This window comes from Natator depressus, chromosome 1 (assembly GCF_965152275.1).
Source record: "Natator depressus isolate rNatDep1 chromosome 1, rNatDep2.hap1, whole genome shotgun sequence".
Classification (NCBI taxonomy): Eukaryota; Metazoa; Chordata; order Testudines; family Cheloniidae; genus Natator; species Natator depressus.
In genome coordinates this window covers 301,970,651-301,987,264 of record NC_134234.1, presented here as the reverse complement: position 1 = coordinate 301,987,264, position 16,614 = coordinate 301,970,651, and the positions used below count along the sequence as shown (strand labels likewise).

The following is a 16,614-nucleotide window of genomic DNA, read 5'->3' as shown; positions in this document are numbered from 1 at the left end:
AGAATAACTGAAAGATTTCAATCTTTCAGGTAATGAGGTACCTAGAACTAAATGTAGTATTCTATGTGTAGTGGCACCTAAAACTGATGTATTCTTTGATCTGACATGGTAGCTGTGTTTGAGGCACAAAAGTGCTTTGGCCTTTTTTGGAGCCACATTATCTAATTTTAGACTAGCCATCGCTCCAAGCTCTCTCTCAGCATTATTGCTCTCCAGCTTTCTCCTTCCTTTTGAATATTTGTATTTCAGATTTCAGATTATTTTTCCCAGATATGTTAACTAAATTTAGAATCAGCATGTTAATAAAATTCAGTTTTTAGCTTATGAATGTTAAATAAATACCCAACACTAATCTCTCCAATGCACCTCTAGATACCACCCCCCCAAATTGATTGGTTTATCATTGCCCTTTGTTTAAAGTCCTGCCTGCATTCAGTCAATGTGTCAGTGTTGGTATCTAATTTATATACATTTTGAATAAGATTTTGTCAACCAATGTGTCAAATGCATTACTAAGATCAATATATTAATCAACTGCATTATCTTTCTGCTCATGGAAGTTGAAAAATGACTTGTGGGAAATTTCATTTTGTGTAGTTACTTTGTTTCAAAATTCAGTCTTTTCAAATACTTTCTATAGCAGTGGTTCTCAACCTTTTCAGACTACTTTACACCTTTTCAGGAGTCAGATTTCTCTTGTGTACCCCCCAAGTTTCACCTCACTTAAAAACTACTTGCTTACAAAATCAGACATAAAAATACGAAAGTGTCACAGCACATTATTGCTGAAAAATTGCTTAGTTTCTCATTTTGCCTGTATGAAATTTTTGTTTGTACTGACTTTGCTAGTGCTTTTTATGTAGCCTGTTGTAAAACTAGGCAAGTATCTAGATGAGTTGATGTAGCCCCTGGAAGACCTCTGTACCCCCAGGAATACATATACCTGTTGTTGAGAACCACTGTTCTATAGAAGACAGTTTTTTCCTTTCCTTATACTTAAATTCACCTATATGTCCTAAAAGTGTTCAGTTCTTTGAAAATAAGACCACTTAATATACCTGATTATTTTTTTAAGCTTGGTCTTGGGTTTTTCCTACTCTTCAATTACTATTTCATTGTCTTCCTCAGTTGCTTCTCCTTCCTCTTCCTGAGTGGTTTCATCTGTCTTAATGGCTTCATTTACCTTAATTGAGCTGAATATTCTCAAATCTTTCAGTTGTTCCCAAAGATCAAATACTTTATTTTATCAAACTTGAGAATCTGTCTGAACTATTGTAAAGATGTAATATTAAAAACACTCTGCTTCAGATTGTTACAAGGAGTACGTTATTTGTTGACATCACAATCCTCCAATTGTAATTTTCAATTCAGATCAATATACTGTATTAATGGCTGCATGTACTGCACGTGCTTCAGAGGAGCAGATTTTGAAGACTGTGGAACTACTTCTGTCAAGGAATGCCAATCCCAGTGTTGCTTGCCGGTAAAATATTTCATTTGTTAATCTTAAACTGTTAATGGAGATATTGTTAAAGACCACATGTGTAAAACTCAAGGAGCAGCCATGGGAAAGGATCAGGTTCTGGGAACCTTCTTTCCCTAATAGGAGCAGTCTTGAAGTGAGGAAACTGCTAGGCTCTTTCTCCATCTCGCCTGCATGATTTTCTCCTATGGTTGGGGAGGCAACAAAAGAAGTAGTGAGAGGTATGGGCCATCTCTGCCGTTCCTTACGCTGTCACCATTACTTGAGACATTATAGTATTTTTTTTTCTTTCTTGGTGTCTCAGTGATGTGATATTGCTGAAAATAAAGACACAAGGTTGGTGAGGTAATATCTTTTATTGGAGCAACTTCTGTTGGTTAAGGAGAAAAGTTTTCCAGCTACACAGAGCTGACCCGAAGAAGAGCTCCAATAAAAGATATTACCTCACCCTCCTTGTCGCTCTAATATCCTGTGACCAACATGGCTACAACAACATTGCTGATAACATTGCTGTTTCTCTGTTGTCTGACGTGCTGTTATTCTATTTCTATGTGTTCACTTGGGTTGTCGTGGGCAGTAGTGTGCTGGCTTTGTCATGCAACAATATTGACCAGTGTGATTCATGAAAAAAATCTCATCAGTTAATTGAGTGTATGCAACTATTTAAATTCTTTTACATGGTAATATAAATTGAGGATAAAGAAAATTATGAATTTGCTATACTATGGGTTTTGCATTCATATCATGTTTAATTAAATTAATAAAATTAACTGAAAAAGTAACCTATTGCCTGCCCTTCTCCATCCTATGTTGTATAATGACGAGACAGTAAATAAAAAGTGAGTTCAGATTAATTTCCCCTCTCTGTTTTCAGGCTTTGTATGTCTTGGGATTTATTCTAATTCTTTATATTAGTCTTTCTCATAGGCATCTGCATTTTGTAAAGAAAAACTAAATTTTTTTAATAAAATAACATGGACAACAACATTAATAACATTCTTTTAAAGTTGTAACATCAAGCACTCCTGTTAGGAAATGCCAGAATTAAGGTTGCAATTTGGCCCCTTTGTATGTATGTATGTATGATGACATATCATTGCATGATCATATCATATTTTTTCCACTGGACCCCACCCTCATTCAGTGCACAAGATGGATCTGCTGGCAGCATGAATCAAGGTTTTGTAGTGGAAGAGTCTGTTGTCTATAAGGCCCTTGCCTCATTTATTGTAGAAGTTGGAAGGTATGTAGTGAATGAGGCAGGAGAATGCAGGAACAGGACAGTTTCAAGATTAAGGGTAGATGAATGCTGCCTTGAAGAATTGGATTCTATCCCTGCCTCTGCCACAGAGTTCCTGTATGATGCCAGACCAAACTTTTCAAAGATAGTCACTAATTTATGTTCTTTGAGTAGTGTCCCTATGGATGCTCCATTCTAGGTGCACATGCATCCCATTTGCCTCAGATTGGAAATTTTAGGGAGCAGTGCCAATTCAGCATGCATTCACCCCATGCAGCCTCATGTTCTGCACGGTAGCTATATGGAGCTAGGCAGGCAAACCACCCTCAGTTTGTTCTCATCCGCCTCAGCAGTGTCCAAGTAGAGATGACCTCAACTGTATTTTTCTCTTATCTACTAAAAAAGAAAAGGAGTACTTGTGGCACCTTAGAGACTAACCAATTTATTTGAGCATAAGCTTTCGTGAGCAAGTGAGCTGTAGCTCACGAAAGCTTATGCTCAAATAAATTGGTTAGTCTCTAAGGTGCCACAAGTACTCCTTTTCTTTTTGCGAATACAGACTAACACGGCTGTTACTCTGGAATCTTATCTATTTGTTAGTGTTCACTTATGCACACACGCACACATATAGGTATTGTGACAAAGCTCTGTCCTTGCCTCCGTGGGTCCCGCGTTTCCTGGCGGATTTCGCTAGCCTCAGAGGCTCACTGTGACCCTCCACGTAACCCTTCTTTCTCTAGAGACAAGGGTCACAGTCTACTGAGCCATTTTCATCATAAGCCAGCAAGGGAGGTGAGGAGAAGTTATCCTTCCTTGCACAGTCTCTGTTATCTCCCAGTCTCAGTGATTAATCAGGGGGCAAAGGTGTTGGGGCGGAGCCCGGGCCCACCCTCTACTCCAGGCTCCAGCCCAGGGACCCTAATAGTATCAGCTATGGTAGCTGACCTTTTAGAAACATGACATGTACAATTCCCTGGGCTACTTCCTCCACAGCAGCCCTCACTTCCTCAAGCTCCACTTCACCCTTACCTCAGGGCTTCCTTCCTTGTGCCAGATATGGTGTGAACTACTCAGCCTCTCCAACAGCACAACTTCCTCCCACAGCTCCTGACATGCACACCCACCTGACTGACTGGGAGGCTTTTAACTAGTTTCAGCCAGCCCATGATTGGCTTCAGGTGTCCCAATCAACCTAGCATTCTCCCTGCCTTCTGGAAAGTTCTTAATTGGCCCCAGGTGTCTTAATTGACCTGGAGCAGCTTCCATTTCACTTAACCTGGTACCAGGGATTTGTTTAGCCCGGAGCTAATATATCTATCTCCCACTACTTTTCTATAGCCATCTAGCCTTGCCCTGTCACATATCCCCCCACCTCTGCTCAACACCATAGAGTTGGGCAACTTGGGACGCCAGACAGTATGCTCGTGACAGACCATCAGCGTTGCCATGGTGGCATCCAGCCCTGTGCCGTATGCGGAACTGGAATGGTTGGAGGGATAAGAACCACCTGGTGACCCTTGCATTCTTTTCCTTATTCCGCTGCATCCACTGGAGGGGTGCATGGTCCGTCACAAGAGTAAATCGCCGGCCTAAGAGGTAATAACGCAGTGTCTCCATAGCCCATTTGACAGCAAGGCATTCTCTCTCAACTACTGTGTATTTCTGTTCTCTTGAGAGAAGCTTTCTGCTTAGGTAGAGGATCGGGTGTTCCTCTTCTCCCACCATTTGCGACAGAACTGCTCCCAACCCCACCTTGGAAGCGTCTGTTTCTAAAATAAATTCCCTGTTAAAGTCCGGGGCTGTGAGCAAGGGGTCATTACAGAGGGCCGTCCAAAGGTCTGTAAATGCCCCCTCTGCTGCGTCAGTCCACTTTACCATGTCTGGACCTTGGGCCTTCACCAGGTCCGTTAGGGGACTTGCCCTAGTGGTGAAGTGGGGAATAAACCATCGGTAGTAGCCTTCCACGCCTAGGAACTCACGGACCTGCTTCTTTCGGGTCGGCCGGGGCCAGTTTTGAATTGCCTCTAGCTTGTTCGTTTGGGGCTTCACTATGCCCCTTCCCACAATATATCCCAGGTACCTAGCCTCTGCTAGCCCTATGGCACATTTAGCGGGATTAACAGTGAGGCCAGCCCGCCTTAAGGTGCGCAGTACTGCCTCAACTTTCTCTAAGTGGGTCCCCAGTCTGGCGTATAGATGATGACATCAACATGCATAACTAGTATGGGGGCACAGCAGCTTATCCATGAGGCGCTGGAATGTGGCTGGGGCCCCATGTAGCCCAAAAGGGAGGACGATGTACTGGAATAGCCCATCCGGGGTGGAGAATGCTGTCTTTTCTTTAGCTTCTTTGGTCAGAGGAATCTGCCAGTACCCTTTTGTCAGATCCAGTGTACTCAAGAATCGGGCACTACCCAGTTGGTCAACCAGTTCGTCGATGTGTGGTATGGGGTATGCATCAAACTGGGATATTTCATTCAGTCGGCGAAAGTCATTACAGAATCTCATAGTACCGTCAGGTTTAGACACTAGAACAATTGGACTGGACCACTGACTGTAAGATTCTTCAATAACCCCTAATTCTAACATGTTCTTTACTTCGGCCTTGATTTCTTCTCTTTTGGCTGCTGGGATTCGGTAGGGTCTCAATGTTACCTTGGCTCCGGGGATCGTGCGGATATGGTGATAGGTCTCAGTCGTCCGCCCTGGTTTTGTAGAGAACGCATCTCTGTTGCGATTAATCATGTTGGCTGCTTCGATCTTTTGGATCAGCATCATGTTGGATGATATCCTCACTTGCTCGTGCAAGTTATCCTCCTGGGGAAGGGTCTCCTGCATGACTAAGCATGCCTCTCAATTGTGCCAGGGTTTTAGAGGATTGATGTGGTAAATTTGCTCCGATTTCCGGCGGCCTGGCTGCTGCACCTTATAGTTCACCTCTCCCACGGCTTCGATTATTTCGTAGGGTCCCTGCCACTGGGCCAACAGTTTACTTTCTGCTATGGGCACCAGTACCATCACCCGATCCCCTGGTTGGAACTGTCGAAGCTTCGCTTGGTGGTTATAATGGGTTCGTTGGGTCTCCTGTGCTCTCTCCAAGTGCTCCCGTACAATAGGCGTAACTCGGGCTATCCGATCTCTCATCTGCAGTACATGCTCAGCTATGTTCCTTCTGGGATTTGGCTCCTCTTCCCAGGCTTCTCTGGCTATATCCAATATGCCCCGAGGTTGGTGCCCATATAGTAGTTCGAATGGAGAGAAACCCGTGGAGGCTTGCGGAACTTCTCGGATGGCGAACATGAGGTAAGGCAATAGGGTATCCCAATCTTTCCCATCCTGGCTCACCACTTTCCTGATCATGGACTTGAGGGTACTATTGAATCTTACCACCCGCAAACAGATGGCCTTGTGGAATACAGAGGTCCGTAGGGCTTGTACATGGAGCAGTGAACAGAGACCTTTCATTAACTTGGGCACGAAAGGTGTCCCTTGATCAGTCAATATCTCCTTGGGTAGCACAACCTGGGCAAAGATCTGTACTAGCTCCTTAGCTATTGTCTTGGAAGCTGTGTTGCGCAGGGGAACAGCTTCCGGGTACCGGGTTGCATAGTCCAGTACAACAAGCACATGTTGGTTGCCCCGAGCTGTCTTCTCTAGGTGCCCTACCAGATCCATAGCTATCCGTTCGAAAGGAACCTCTATTATTGGACGAGGTATCAAAGGAGCCCGCAAGTGTGGGCGAGGGCTATGTAACTGACACTCCAGACAAGAGGTGCAGTATCGCTGGACATCTTCATGTACTCCTGGCCAGAAGAACCTCCGAAGGATCCGTGCCTGGGTTTTCTCTACCCCTAGGTGTCCTCCAAACAGGTGACTGTGGGCGAGACTCAATATGGCTTTTTGATGTTTTCGTGGCACCGGAAGTTGTTGTATCTCTTGCTCCTGCGTTTGCACCATGCGGTACAGGAGATCTTTCTTCACTATAAAGTAAGATCGGGGACCCCGGACCTTCCCATCCACGGGTATCCCATCAATCTCGGCCACCTCTTTCCTGACGTTATCATATCTGGGGTCCTCCGCCTGGTCCCGCCCAAAAGTCTCTCTCCCGGGACTAACCTGCCCCAGCTCCTAGGAGCCGGCTTCTGCGTCTTCCAGCGGCTCACTGCCGTCATGGCTGCGGGCAGCTTCTGGCTCACCTTCTGTGGTGGAAGTTTCTCTGTTGGCTGCTCGCGTCCATCTGCCTACTAGGGAGGTCTTCTGGCCCTGGGTCAGGATCTGGGTTCCCAAGGCCTTTGCAGCCTTCCTCTCTTTTTTTTGTCTTCCAGGTCTTTCAGGGGGCTGAGAAAAGATCCTGAGACATCTCAGCGAACATTGGGTGTTGACATTCCCCCAGTGACGAGTCGCTGTCCTCAGGGTCCCCGCCTCCCTCCAGCCTCTCCGGGGGGAGTAAATTATCAAACCCTGGATAGTCCCTCCCAATGACTACAGGATATGGAAGTTTAGGAACTACGCCCACAGTCACCTCAATGGGGTTTCCCTGAACCTCTGTCTCCACTGGGATGGTGGGGTAATGGCTCACGGCCCCATGCACGCATGTCCCTGCTATGCGTTTGGCTTGTAGCAGCTGACTGTATTTTACCAGCTTACCCGATATGAGGGTGATAGCACTCCCAGAGTCCACAAGCGCTGTAGTCTCTGCTCCATTTATCCTCACTGACCTGGTGTAATTATGTGGGGCCAATGCGACCCCCTCGAGGTGGATAAGGGAGCATGGGACCTCCCAATCCCCCAAGTTACATTGTATAAACTCCTCGGTGCTGGGACACTGTGCTGCTATGTGTCCCCACTCCCCACATGCATAACATCTATAATTGCTTTTAATCACTCCCCTATCCTGGGGATTAGGGGTTTAATCCCGGGGTTCTCCCCACTCAGGCCAATCCCTTCCTTCTGGGGTCCGTGCTGGTTTTCGCGCCCCCCCCCTTCTTCCACCGAGGTTTGGGTTTGGCTGCCCAACCTTCCAGGGTTGGGGTTGGGTGCTTGCTTCGAAAGGGGCCTTCCTTGGGTAGTCGGGTCAGTTCCCTGGCTGTCATCCGTCTTTCTACCAGTGTGATCATCTTGTCGTACGTGGACAGATCGTTCTGGCCTACCCATTTGTGGAGATCTGGCAGCAGTCCCTGCATGTAATGGTCGATGACAAGGGTCTCCAAAATCTCCTCCGGCCTGCACACCTCGGGCTGTAACCACTTCCATGCGAGGTGTACGAAGTCGAATACCTGGGACCTCGGGGGGTTGTTCTCCTGATATTTCCATTCATGGAACCTGTGGGCCCTTACTGCTGCCATTACCCCTGATCATGCTAGGATCTCTGCCTTCAGACGGGTATAGTCAATGGCATCCATGGCAGGCAAGTCAAAGTCGGCCTTCTGGGCCTCTCCACGCAAAAAAGGGGCGAGAATGCTGGCCCACTGCTCCTGGGGCCAGGCCTCATGCTGAGCAGTCCTTTCGAAGGAGAGGAGATATGCCTCTACGTCCTCTCCTGACGTCATCTTTGGCAGACAACCAGTGGCCCTCAGGGTTCACGTCCCGTCGGACCCCCGGCCTGGGTGGTGAGGATCTTCAGCTGGTCCACCACCTCTCTCAAGAGGGCGCGATCTTGGGTTGCCTGGCTCATCAATAATTGATTGGTTTCCTGCTGTAGCCGCATAGACTCTTGTTGTGCCATTGCCTGAACCCGGGTGGCCTCCTGCTGGGCTGCCGTGGCTTCTACCAGAGCTCTTACCACCTCCTCCAATATGGTAGAAAGCAAACAAACAAAAACCAAAAAAAAAAAAAAAAAAATCCAAAACCCCAGTGCACTTTTTTTTTTAAAACCTCTTTCTTCCGCCACACTGTGAATGAAGTCCCACTCCTGACACCAGTTGTGACAAAGCTCTGTCCTTCCCTCCGTGGGTCCTGCGTTTCCTGGCGGATTTCGCTAGCCTCAGAGGCTCACTGTGACCCTCCACGTAACCCTTCTTTCTCTAGAGACAAGGGTCACAGTCTACTGAGCCATTTTCATCATAAGCCAGCAAGGGAGGTGAGGAGAAGTTATCCTTCCTTGCACAGTCTCTGTTATCTCCCAGTCTCAGTGATTAATCAGGGGGCAAAGGTGTTGGGGCGGAGCCCGGGCCCACCCTCTACTCCAGGCTCCAGCCCAGGGACCCTAATAGTATCAGCTATGGTAGCTGACCTTTTAGAAACATGACATGTACAATTCCCTGGGCTACTTCCTCCACAGCAGCCCTCACTTCCTCAAGCTCCACTTCACCCTTACCTCAGGGCCTCCTTCCTTGTGCCTGATATGGTGTGTACTACTCAGCCTCTCCAACAGCGCAACTTCCTTCCACAGCTCCTGACATGCACACCCACCTGACTGACTGGGAGGCTTTTAACTAGTTTCAGCCAGCCCATGATTGGCTTCAGGTGTCCCAATCAACCTAGCATTCTCCCTGCCTTCTGGAAAGTTCTTAATTGGCCCCAGGTGTCTTAATTGACCTGGAGCAGCTTCCATTTCACTTAACCTGGTACCAGGGATTTGTTTAGCCTGGAGCTAATATATCTATCTCCCACTACTTTTCTATAGCCATCTGGCCTTGCCCCGTCACAGTATATAGTTTTTAGTGTAAGGACCATTGTCCTTTCATGTGTGTGGTTTTTTTTTTTCCCCTCACAGGAACTAAACACTTGGAGGGCACACCTGGTTTTAAGTGCTACCTTTCATGCCAGAGGCGATCCTGGTGTGTCTGTTGACTTGGGGAGTCACGTGTTGCCCAAAAGTGTAATTTCTTCCTAGGATTTAAATCTAGAGCCAGAAAGAACTGGGAACTTAAGCTTTGTCTTGCTTGGACTGGCTTCTGACCCTGGCCAGGGCGCACCCTCACCCCCCTCCGTACAACAGTCTCCGAGCAAGTTGATTGCCTTGACCTCCTCAGTGCAGCACTCCCCTAGAGCATTGAAGAGGAAATTTCTGGAATCCTCTCAAAAGGACTCTAGGAAGTGGGCTTCAAGTCCTTGAAGTAGAGAATCTACCTCAAAGAGGCAGTCTCCGCTTCAGACGACCACTTTGGCACCTACCAGTCTCCAACTCAGGACCCACAAGGCTGTAGGTTCCTCAGGTACTGTGAGCACCAGAAAGTCCAAGGACTCTCAGGGTTCCAGCTCTGGAAGATTGGTACCATCTGCAGATCAGAGCGATAGGGAGAAGACCAGTTCTTCTAAACCGGTACCGAAAGAGCCTACCAGGCCCCTCGTTTGGCACTGCAAAAGACCAGACCAACACCTACTGGTCACTTATTGGAGCACACAAAACCTTCAGTACCATTGGCTGCCTCTCCCTGAGTTATTTCTGCCCAGGCAGCCTCCTCAATATCAACCACTGTTTCAGTAATGCAAGAGTTTCGATTCTCTCAGTATCTGGCAGTAGCAAAGACACCTGAATCTCTTTTATTCAACAACAACATCTCAGTGCTGAGGATTTCTTGATCTCTGGACATTCCCCCAGTTTCAAGGGAGTGTCCCCCTATCTCAACGAGTGCCCCACCCATACCAACTGATGATGAGGAGGAAGTTCTTCGAGTGCTTGCTCATGTCCATTCCACAATAGGTGTGTACGCGCCACATGCATCATTGCCAAAGATTTTTCCCTCAGTGGTATCCATCGGGCCAGCTCTAGTGCCCTCTGGTGCCACGTGCTTATGCGCTGGTAAAAGGGGTGCCACTGGCCATGCACTCTTTCAGTTTCTTCTTATTGCCTCTGATGGTTGCTGGAACAACCTCTCTTGCTTTGGCAAGGCTTCTTCTCAGTGGTTTTTGGACTCTATCTCAAACTACCAAGCCGTACTGGGGAGATATGACTAAATCTCTGGGACTCCTTAGCGAAGTTCAAAGACGTTCTGCCTCAGGACTCAAGGCAGGAATTCTCTGCCCTCTTGGAGGAGGGTCAGAATATGGCCAGGACCTCACTCCAGGCGGCAGTGGATGCAGCCAACACAGCAGCCAGGATGATGGCCTCTGCTGTCACCATGAGGCAGTGCTCTTGGCTTCAGTCCTCAGGACTTCCTCATGAGGTCCAGCAGTCTATTCAGGACCTCCCTTTTGAAAGCTTCTCATTATTCTCAGAGCAGACGGACACAAGACTTTGTGGCCTGAAGGATTCAAGGGCCTTGGTCACTATGCTCTGTCGGCTTAGCTGTTGGGGCCTGAAGTGCTTCCTCTATCTCACTTCTCAGCTCCACCTCTGAGACAGAAACCCTATAAAAGGAAAGTGAGCGGTTACAAGTGACATCAACTGCTTTCTTCCACCTCAACCTCCCAGCTGGGGTCACATAGGTACTCCGGTGGGCCCAAGCAGGCCTTCTGAAGGTGCGCCAAAGGGCACTATACCAGTTCCCACCTCAGATCCTGCCTCCCTTTTATTTTTGGACTTTCTGGCCCACTTCAGACCAGTGTGGTCCTACATAATATTGGACCGCTGGGTGCTAAATACAGTGACGGTAGGCTACACCCTTCGGTTTTCGTCCACTCCTCCCTCCTACCCCCCATACACTTCCCTCTTCAGGGACCCTTCTCATGAGCAACTCCTCGCCCAGAAGGTGCAGTCCCTCCTACGGATGGGTGCCATAGAGGAGGTTCCTCAAGATTTGAGAGGGAATTGGTTTTACTCCCAATATTTCCTAATCTCAAAGGCCAAGGGGGGCTTTTGGTCCATTCAGGAGCTTCATGTCCTCAACGGATATCTCAAGAAACTGAGGTTCTGCATGGTCTCTCTGGCCTCCATCATTCTCTCCCTAGATCCAGGGGACAGGTACACTGCCTTCGACTTAAAAGACGCCTAGTTTCACATTTCTCTCTTCCATGGCCACAGAAGATTTTTCAGGTTTTTTGTAAACCAAACCCACTATCAATTCACCACTCTTCCCTTCGGCCTGTGTGCAGCCCCCTAGGTTTTCACAAAGTGCATAGTGGTGGTAGCAGCCTTTCTCAGATGGCAAGGCATTCAGTTCTACCCATACCTTAATGACTGGTTGATCAAGGGTTGTTCAGAGGCTCCCGTACAGAACAATATCAGCATGCTCCAAGTTACCTTCTGAGCACTGGGCCTGTTAATAAACAAAAATCGACTTTTGTTCCAGTTCAGAGAATAAAGTTTATTGGGGTAGTGCTTGACTCGACCCAAGCCAGAGCCTTTCTTCCAGAGACCCAATTCCAGACTCTTGGTCCTGATATCCAAGTCATGGTCCACCCAATTAAGACAGCCTGAGTTTGGCTCAAGCTTCCAGTGTACAAGGCCACATGCACTTAAGTGGTTCAGCATGCAAGGCTGTGTCTCAGGCCCCTGCAGATGTGCTTAGCGTCAATTTAATCCCTGAACAGACACCACTTCGTTTCAGCGCACTCTATTCCACCCCTGGTCCTCACCTGGCCTGGTGGAAGGACCCAAGGTCGGTAATGATTGGGGTACCCTTTGTTGCCCCTCAGCTCTGTGTCCCTAGTCTCAGATGCATCAGACCTAGGTTGGGGAGCCCATATTGACAGCCTCAGGACTCAGGGCCTATGGTCCCAGGAAGAACTCTCCCTGCACATAAATGTCAGGGAACTCAGGGCTGTCTGCTCAACATGCCAAGTGTTCTTTCCCCAGATCTCAGGCAAGTGTTGCAAGTTCTGACAGATGATATTGCGGCAATGTTCTACGTCAGGAAGCAGCAAGGAGTTCAATTCTCTGCCCTGTGTCAAGAGGCTGTCTGTCTATGGGACTTCTGCATGAAGCACTCCATCCACCTCGAGGCATCACATTTTTTGGGAACCTGGAATACACTGGCAGATCACCTCAGCAGATCCTTTTCCTTTTGCCATGAGTGGACCTTTCACTTGGAGGTCTCCAGGTTCATTTTCCAGACAAGGGGGTTTCCCTAGGTAGACCTGGTCATGATCCAGAAGTGCAAGCAGTTTTGTTCACTGTGCAGGCATAGCCCAGGCTCCCTCTCAGATGTCTTCTTGCTCCCATGGACAGGGATCCTGTTCTATGCTTTCCCCCCAGTCCCGCTGGTTCATAAGGTCCTCTTGAAAATTAAGCGGGACAAGGCAAGAGTTATTCTTATAGCCCTGGCATGGACATGCCAAAACTGGTTCAGCATGCTGCTGGATCTATCAATAGCAGCACCACTTCTCATTCCGCTCCCCCGGGACCTGATCTTAGAAGACTATGGTGGGTTACCAAAGTATTTGATCTTTGGAAATGATTGAAAGATTTGGGAATATTCACCTAGCTGCATGAATGTTACATGGCTGAACCCAGAGGAGCAGGCTTGTTCGGAACAAGCTCAACAGGTCTTACTAGGTAGCCATCCAATAGGGTTACCTACCTGGCCAAATGCAAGCACTTCTCAATATGGGCATCTCAATGAGGTCTCTCTCCAATTCGGTCTTCCCTTCAGACTAGCTGGACTACTTGCTCCATCTAAAGGAGGAAGGTCTGGCCCTCGTATCTGTCAGGTACATTTAGCAGCAGTCTCAGCCTTCCACCTGCCGGTGAGTGACAGGTCAGTGCTGTCTCACAAGAGGACAGTCTGGCTTCTTAAGGGACTGGAGAGACTCTATCCTCAGGTCCGTAAGTTGATCCCTCCATGGGACTTAAACCTGGTTCTGTCAAGGTTCATGGGTCCTCCCTTCTACTTCTCTCTTTGAAGATTGCCTTCTTGGCGGTGATCACCTCAGCCAGAAGATCTCTGAAATCAAGTCCCTTATGTCAGAACCACCGTACGCTGTGTTCTTATGATAGAATCATAGAATATCAGGGTTGGAAGGGACCTCAGGAGGTCATCTAATCCAACCCCCTGCTCAAAGCAGGACCAATCCCCAACTAAAGCATCCCAGCCAGGGCTTTGTCAAGCCTGACCTTAAAAACTTCTAAGGAAGGAGATTCCACCACCTCCCTAGGTAACCCAGTCCAGTGCTTCACCACCCTCCTAGTGAAAAAGTTTTTCCTAATATCCAACCTAGACCTCCCCCACTGCAACTTGAGATCATTACTCCTTGTTCTGTCATCTGCTACCACTGAGAACAGTCCAGATCCATCCTCTTTGGAACCCCCTTTCAGGTAGTTGAAAGCAGCTATCAAATCCCCCCTCATTCTTCTCTTCCACAGACTAAACAATCCCAGTTCCCTCAGCCTCTCCTCATAAGTCGTGCTGCAGTCCCCTAATCATTTTTGTTGCCCTCCGCTGGACTCTTTCCAATTTTTCCACATCCTTCTTGTAGTGTGGGGCCCAAAACTGGACACAGTACTCCAGATGAGGCCTCGCCAATGTCGAGTAGAGGGGAACAATCACGTCCCTCGATCTACTGGCAATGCTCATACTTATACAGCCCAAAATGCCTTTAGCCTTCTTGGCAACAAGGGCACACTGTTGACTCATATCCAGCTTCTCGTCCACTGTAACCCCTAGGTTCTTTTCTGCAGAACTGCTGCCCTACCCACTCGGTCCCTAGTCTGTAGCAGTGCATGGGATTCTTCCGTCTTAAGTGCAGGACTCTGCACTTGTCCTTGTTGAACCTCATCAGATTTCTTTTGGCCCAATCCTCTAATTTGTCTAGGTTCCTCTGTATCCTATCCCTACCCTCCAGCGTATCTACCACTCCTCCCAGTTTAGTGTCATCTGCAAACTTGCTGAGGGTGCAATCCACGCCATCCTCCAGATCATTAATGAAGATTTTTGAACAAAACCGGTCTGAGGACCGACCCTTGGGGCACTCTGCTTGATACCGACTGCCAACTAGACATGGAGCCATTGATCAGGAGCCATTGAGCCCGATGATCTAGCCAGCTTTCTATCCACCTTATAGTCCATTCATCCAGCCCATACTTTAACCTGCTGACAAGAATACTGTGGGAGACCATATCAAAAGCTTTCCTAAAGTCAAGGAATAACACTTCCACTGCTTTCCCCTCATCCACAGAGCCAGTTATCTTGTCATAGAAGGCAGTTAGGTTAGTCAGGCATGACTTTCCCTTGGTGAATCCATGCTGACTGTTCCTGATCACTTTCCTCTCCTCTAAGTGCTTCAAAATTGATTCCTTGAGGACCTGCTCCATGATTTTTCCAGGGACTAAGGTGAGGTTGACTGGCCTATAGTTCCCCGGATCCTCCTCCTTTCCTTTTTTAAAGATTGGCACTACATTAGCCTTTTTCCAGTCATCCAGGACCTCCCCCAATCACCATAAGTTTTCAAAGATAATGGCCAATGGCTCTGCAATCACATCAGCTAACACCTTTAGCACTCTCGGATGCAGCGCATCCGGCCCCATGGACTTGTGCTCATCCAGCTTTTCTAAATAGTCCCGAACCAAGGACAAGGTCCAACTGAGCCCCCATCTGGCCTTCCTGCCAAAGGTGGTTTCACAATTCCATATCAACCTGTTATTTTCCTGCCAGTCTTTTTTCTGAAACTTTAGAAGAACTCTGAAGAGTGGTGACTTCACTCATTGGATGTTAGGCGTGCCCTCCCCTTCTATATTGAGAGAACTAAATCCTTTTGCAAATCCACGCAACTCTTTGTAGCAGTAGCAGAAAAGAGGAAAGGGCTTCCAGTGTCATCCCAGAGGATCTCATCCTGGATAACCGCATGTATTTGGGCTTGCTATGAGCAGGTGAATGTTCCACCTCCGGCTATCCTAACCAGTCACTCCACAAGAACCCAGGCCTCATCAGCAGCGTTCCTTGCACAGATCTCAATTCAGGACATCTGCAGGGCCATAACTTGGTCATCTGTGCATACCTTTGCATCCCACTACACCATCATCCAATAGGCTCGAGAAAAGCCAGTTTCAGAAGAGCAGTATTGCCGTCAGCATATCCATGAACTCTGAGCCCACCTGCTTGTGAGTCACCTAACATGGAATGGACATGATCAAGTACTTGAAGAAGAAAAAACTGTTACTAACCTTTCCATAACAGCTGTTCTTCGAGATGCATTGCTTGTGTCCATTCCACAACCACCCTTCCATACCCCTCTGTCGGAGGTGACTGACAAGAAGGAACTGAAAGGGAGAGTTCCTGAGCGTGCGGCACCAGAGGGCAACCCGACGGTTACCACTGAGGGAAAAATCTCTGACAACAGTGCACGCGGTGCGCACACACCTAACATGGAATGGACATGAACAACATATCTTGAAGAACATCAGCTACAGAAAGGTTAGTAACCATTTTTTAATGAGGATTTCTTATCAGTCTCACAGATTTCTGTCCAGGGCTCTTATTTCCATTATCAGGAGACCTTCTTTCCTGAGACCTCCAGAGAGTCAGAACAGCCCTATGAAAACATCTTCATGCTCCTTCCCACTGGAATGGGAACCCTGGCTGTACTGGGACCCTTGGACGGCTTACTGACAATAATTCTCCAGGCTCCATACTGTTTCTCACCACGAGAAGGGCAGGCAGTCCCCATCAGCCTTTCTCTCTAGGGTATCTGACCCACAGGGACATGAAGCAAGAGTGGACAAGGAGGTCACTCCAACAATTAATATCTTCCTCATCTCCAGATGAAGCTGTTATGCCTCTTCCACCATCCCTGGCTGACAATTTCAAGACCTCATTAAGAGGATAGCATTACACTCCACCACATATTTCAACGTTGGGGCATCCCACAGGTAGACTTGTTTGCTGCAGTCAAGAACAAGGAGTGCTCCCAGTTCTGTTTGAGAGGTGAACTGGGTCGCCAGCCCTGGAAGAAGCCGCCGCCTTCATTGGAGTGCAATCCTTTTGTATGCTTTCCCCCCACCTTGGTATCCAAGTTGTTGATCAAGATAAAGAAAGATAAGGCCAGGGTTATTCTAGTAGTTCTGATGTGGCCA

At 47.7% G+C, this 16,614-nt stretch overlaps 1 protein-coding gene across 1 annotated transcript in view; it reads left to right on the top strand.

Moving 5' to 3' along the window:
• The window catches only part of ASZ1 (ankyrin repeat, SAM and basic leucine zipper domain containing 1), a 107,638-nt gene that overhangs the window by 19,903 nt on the left and 71,121 nt on the right, over positions 1-16,614 (top strand). Inside the window, exon 4 of the mRNA XM_074952097.1 lies at positions 1,372-1,483. Coding sequence (XP_074808198.1) covers positions 1,372-1,483 — 112 coding nt within the window. The remainder of the gene's footprint in view (positions 1-1,371; positions 1,484-16,614) is intronic.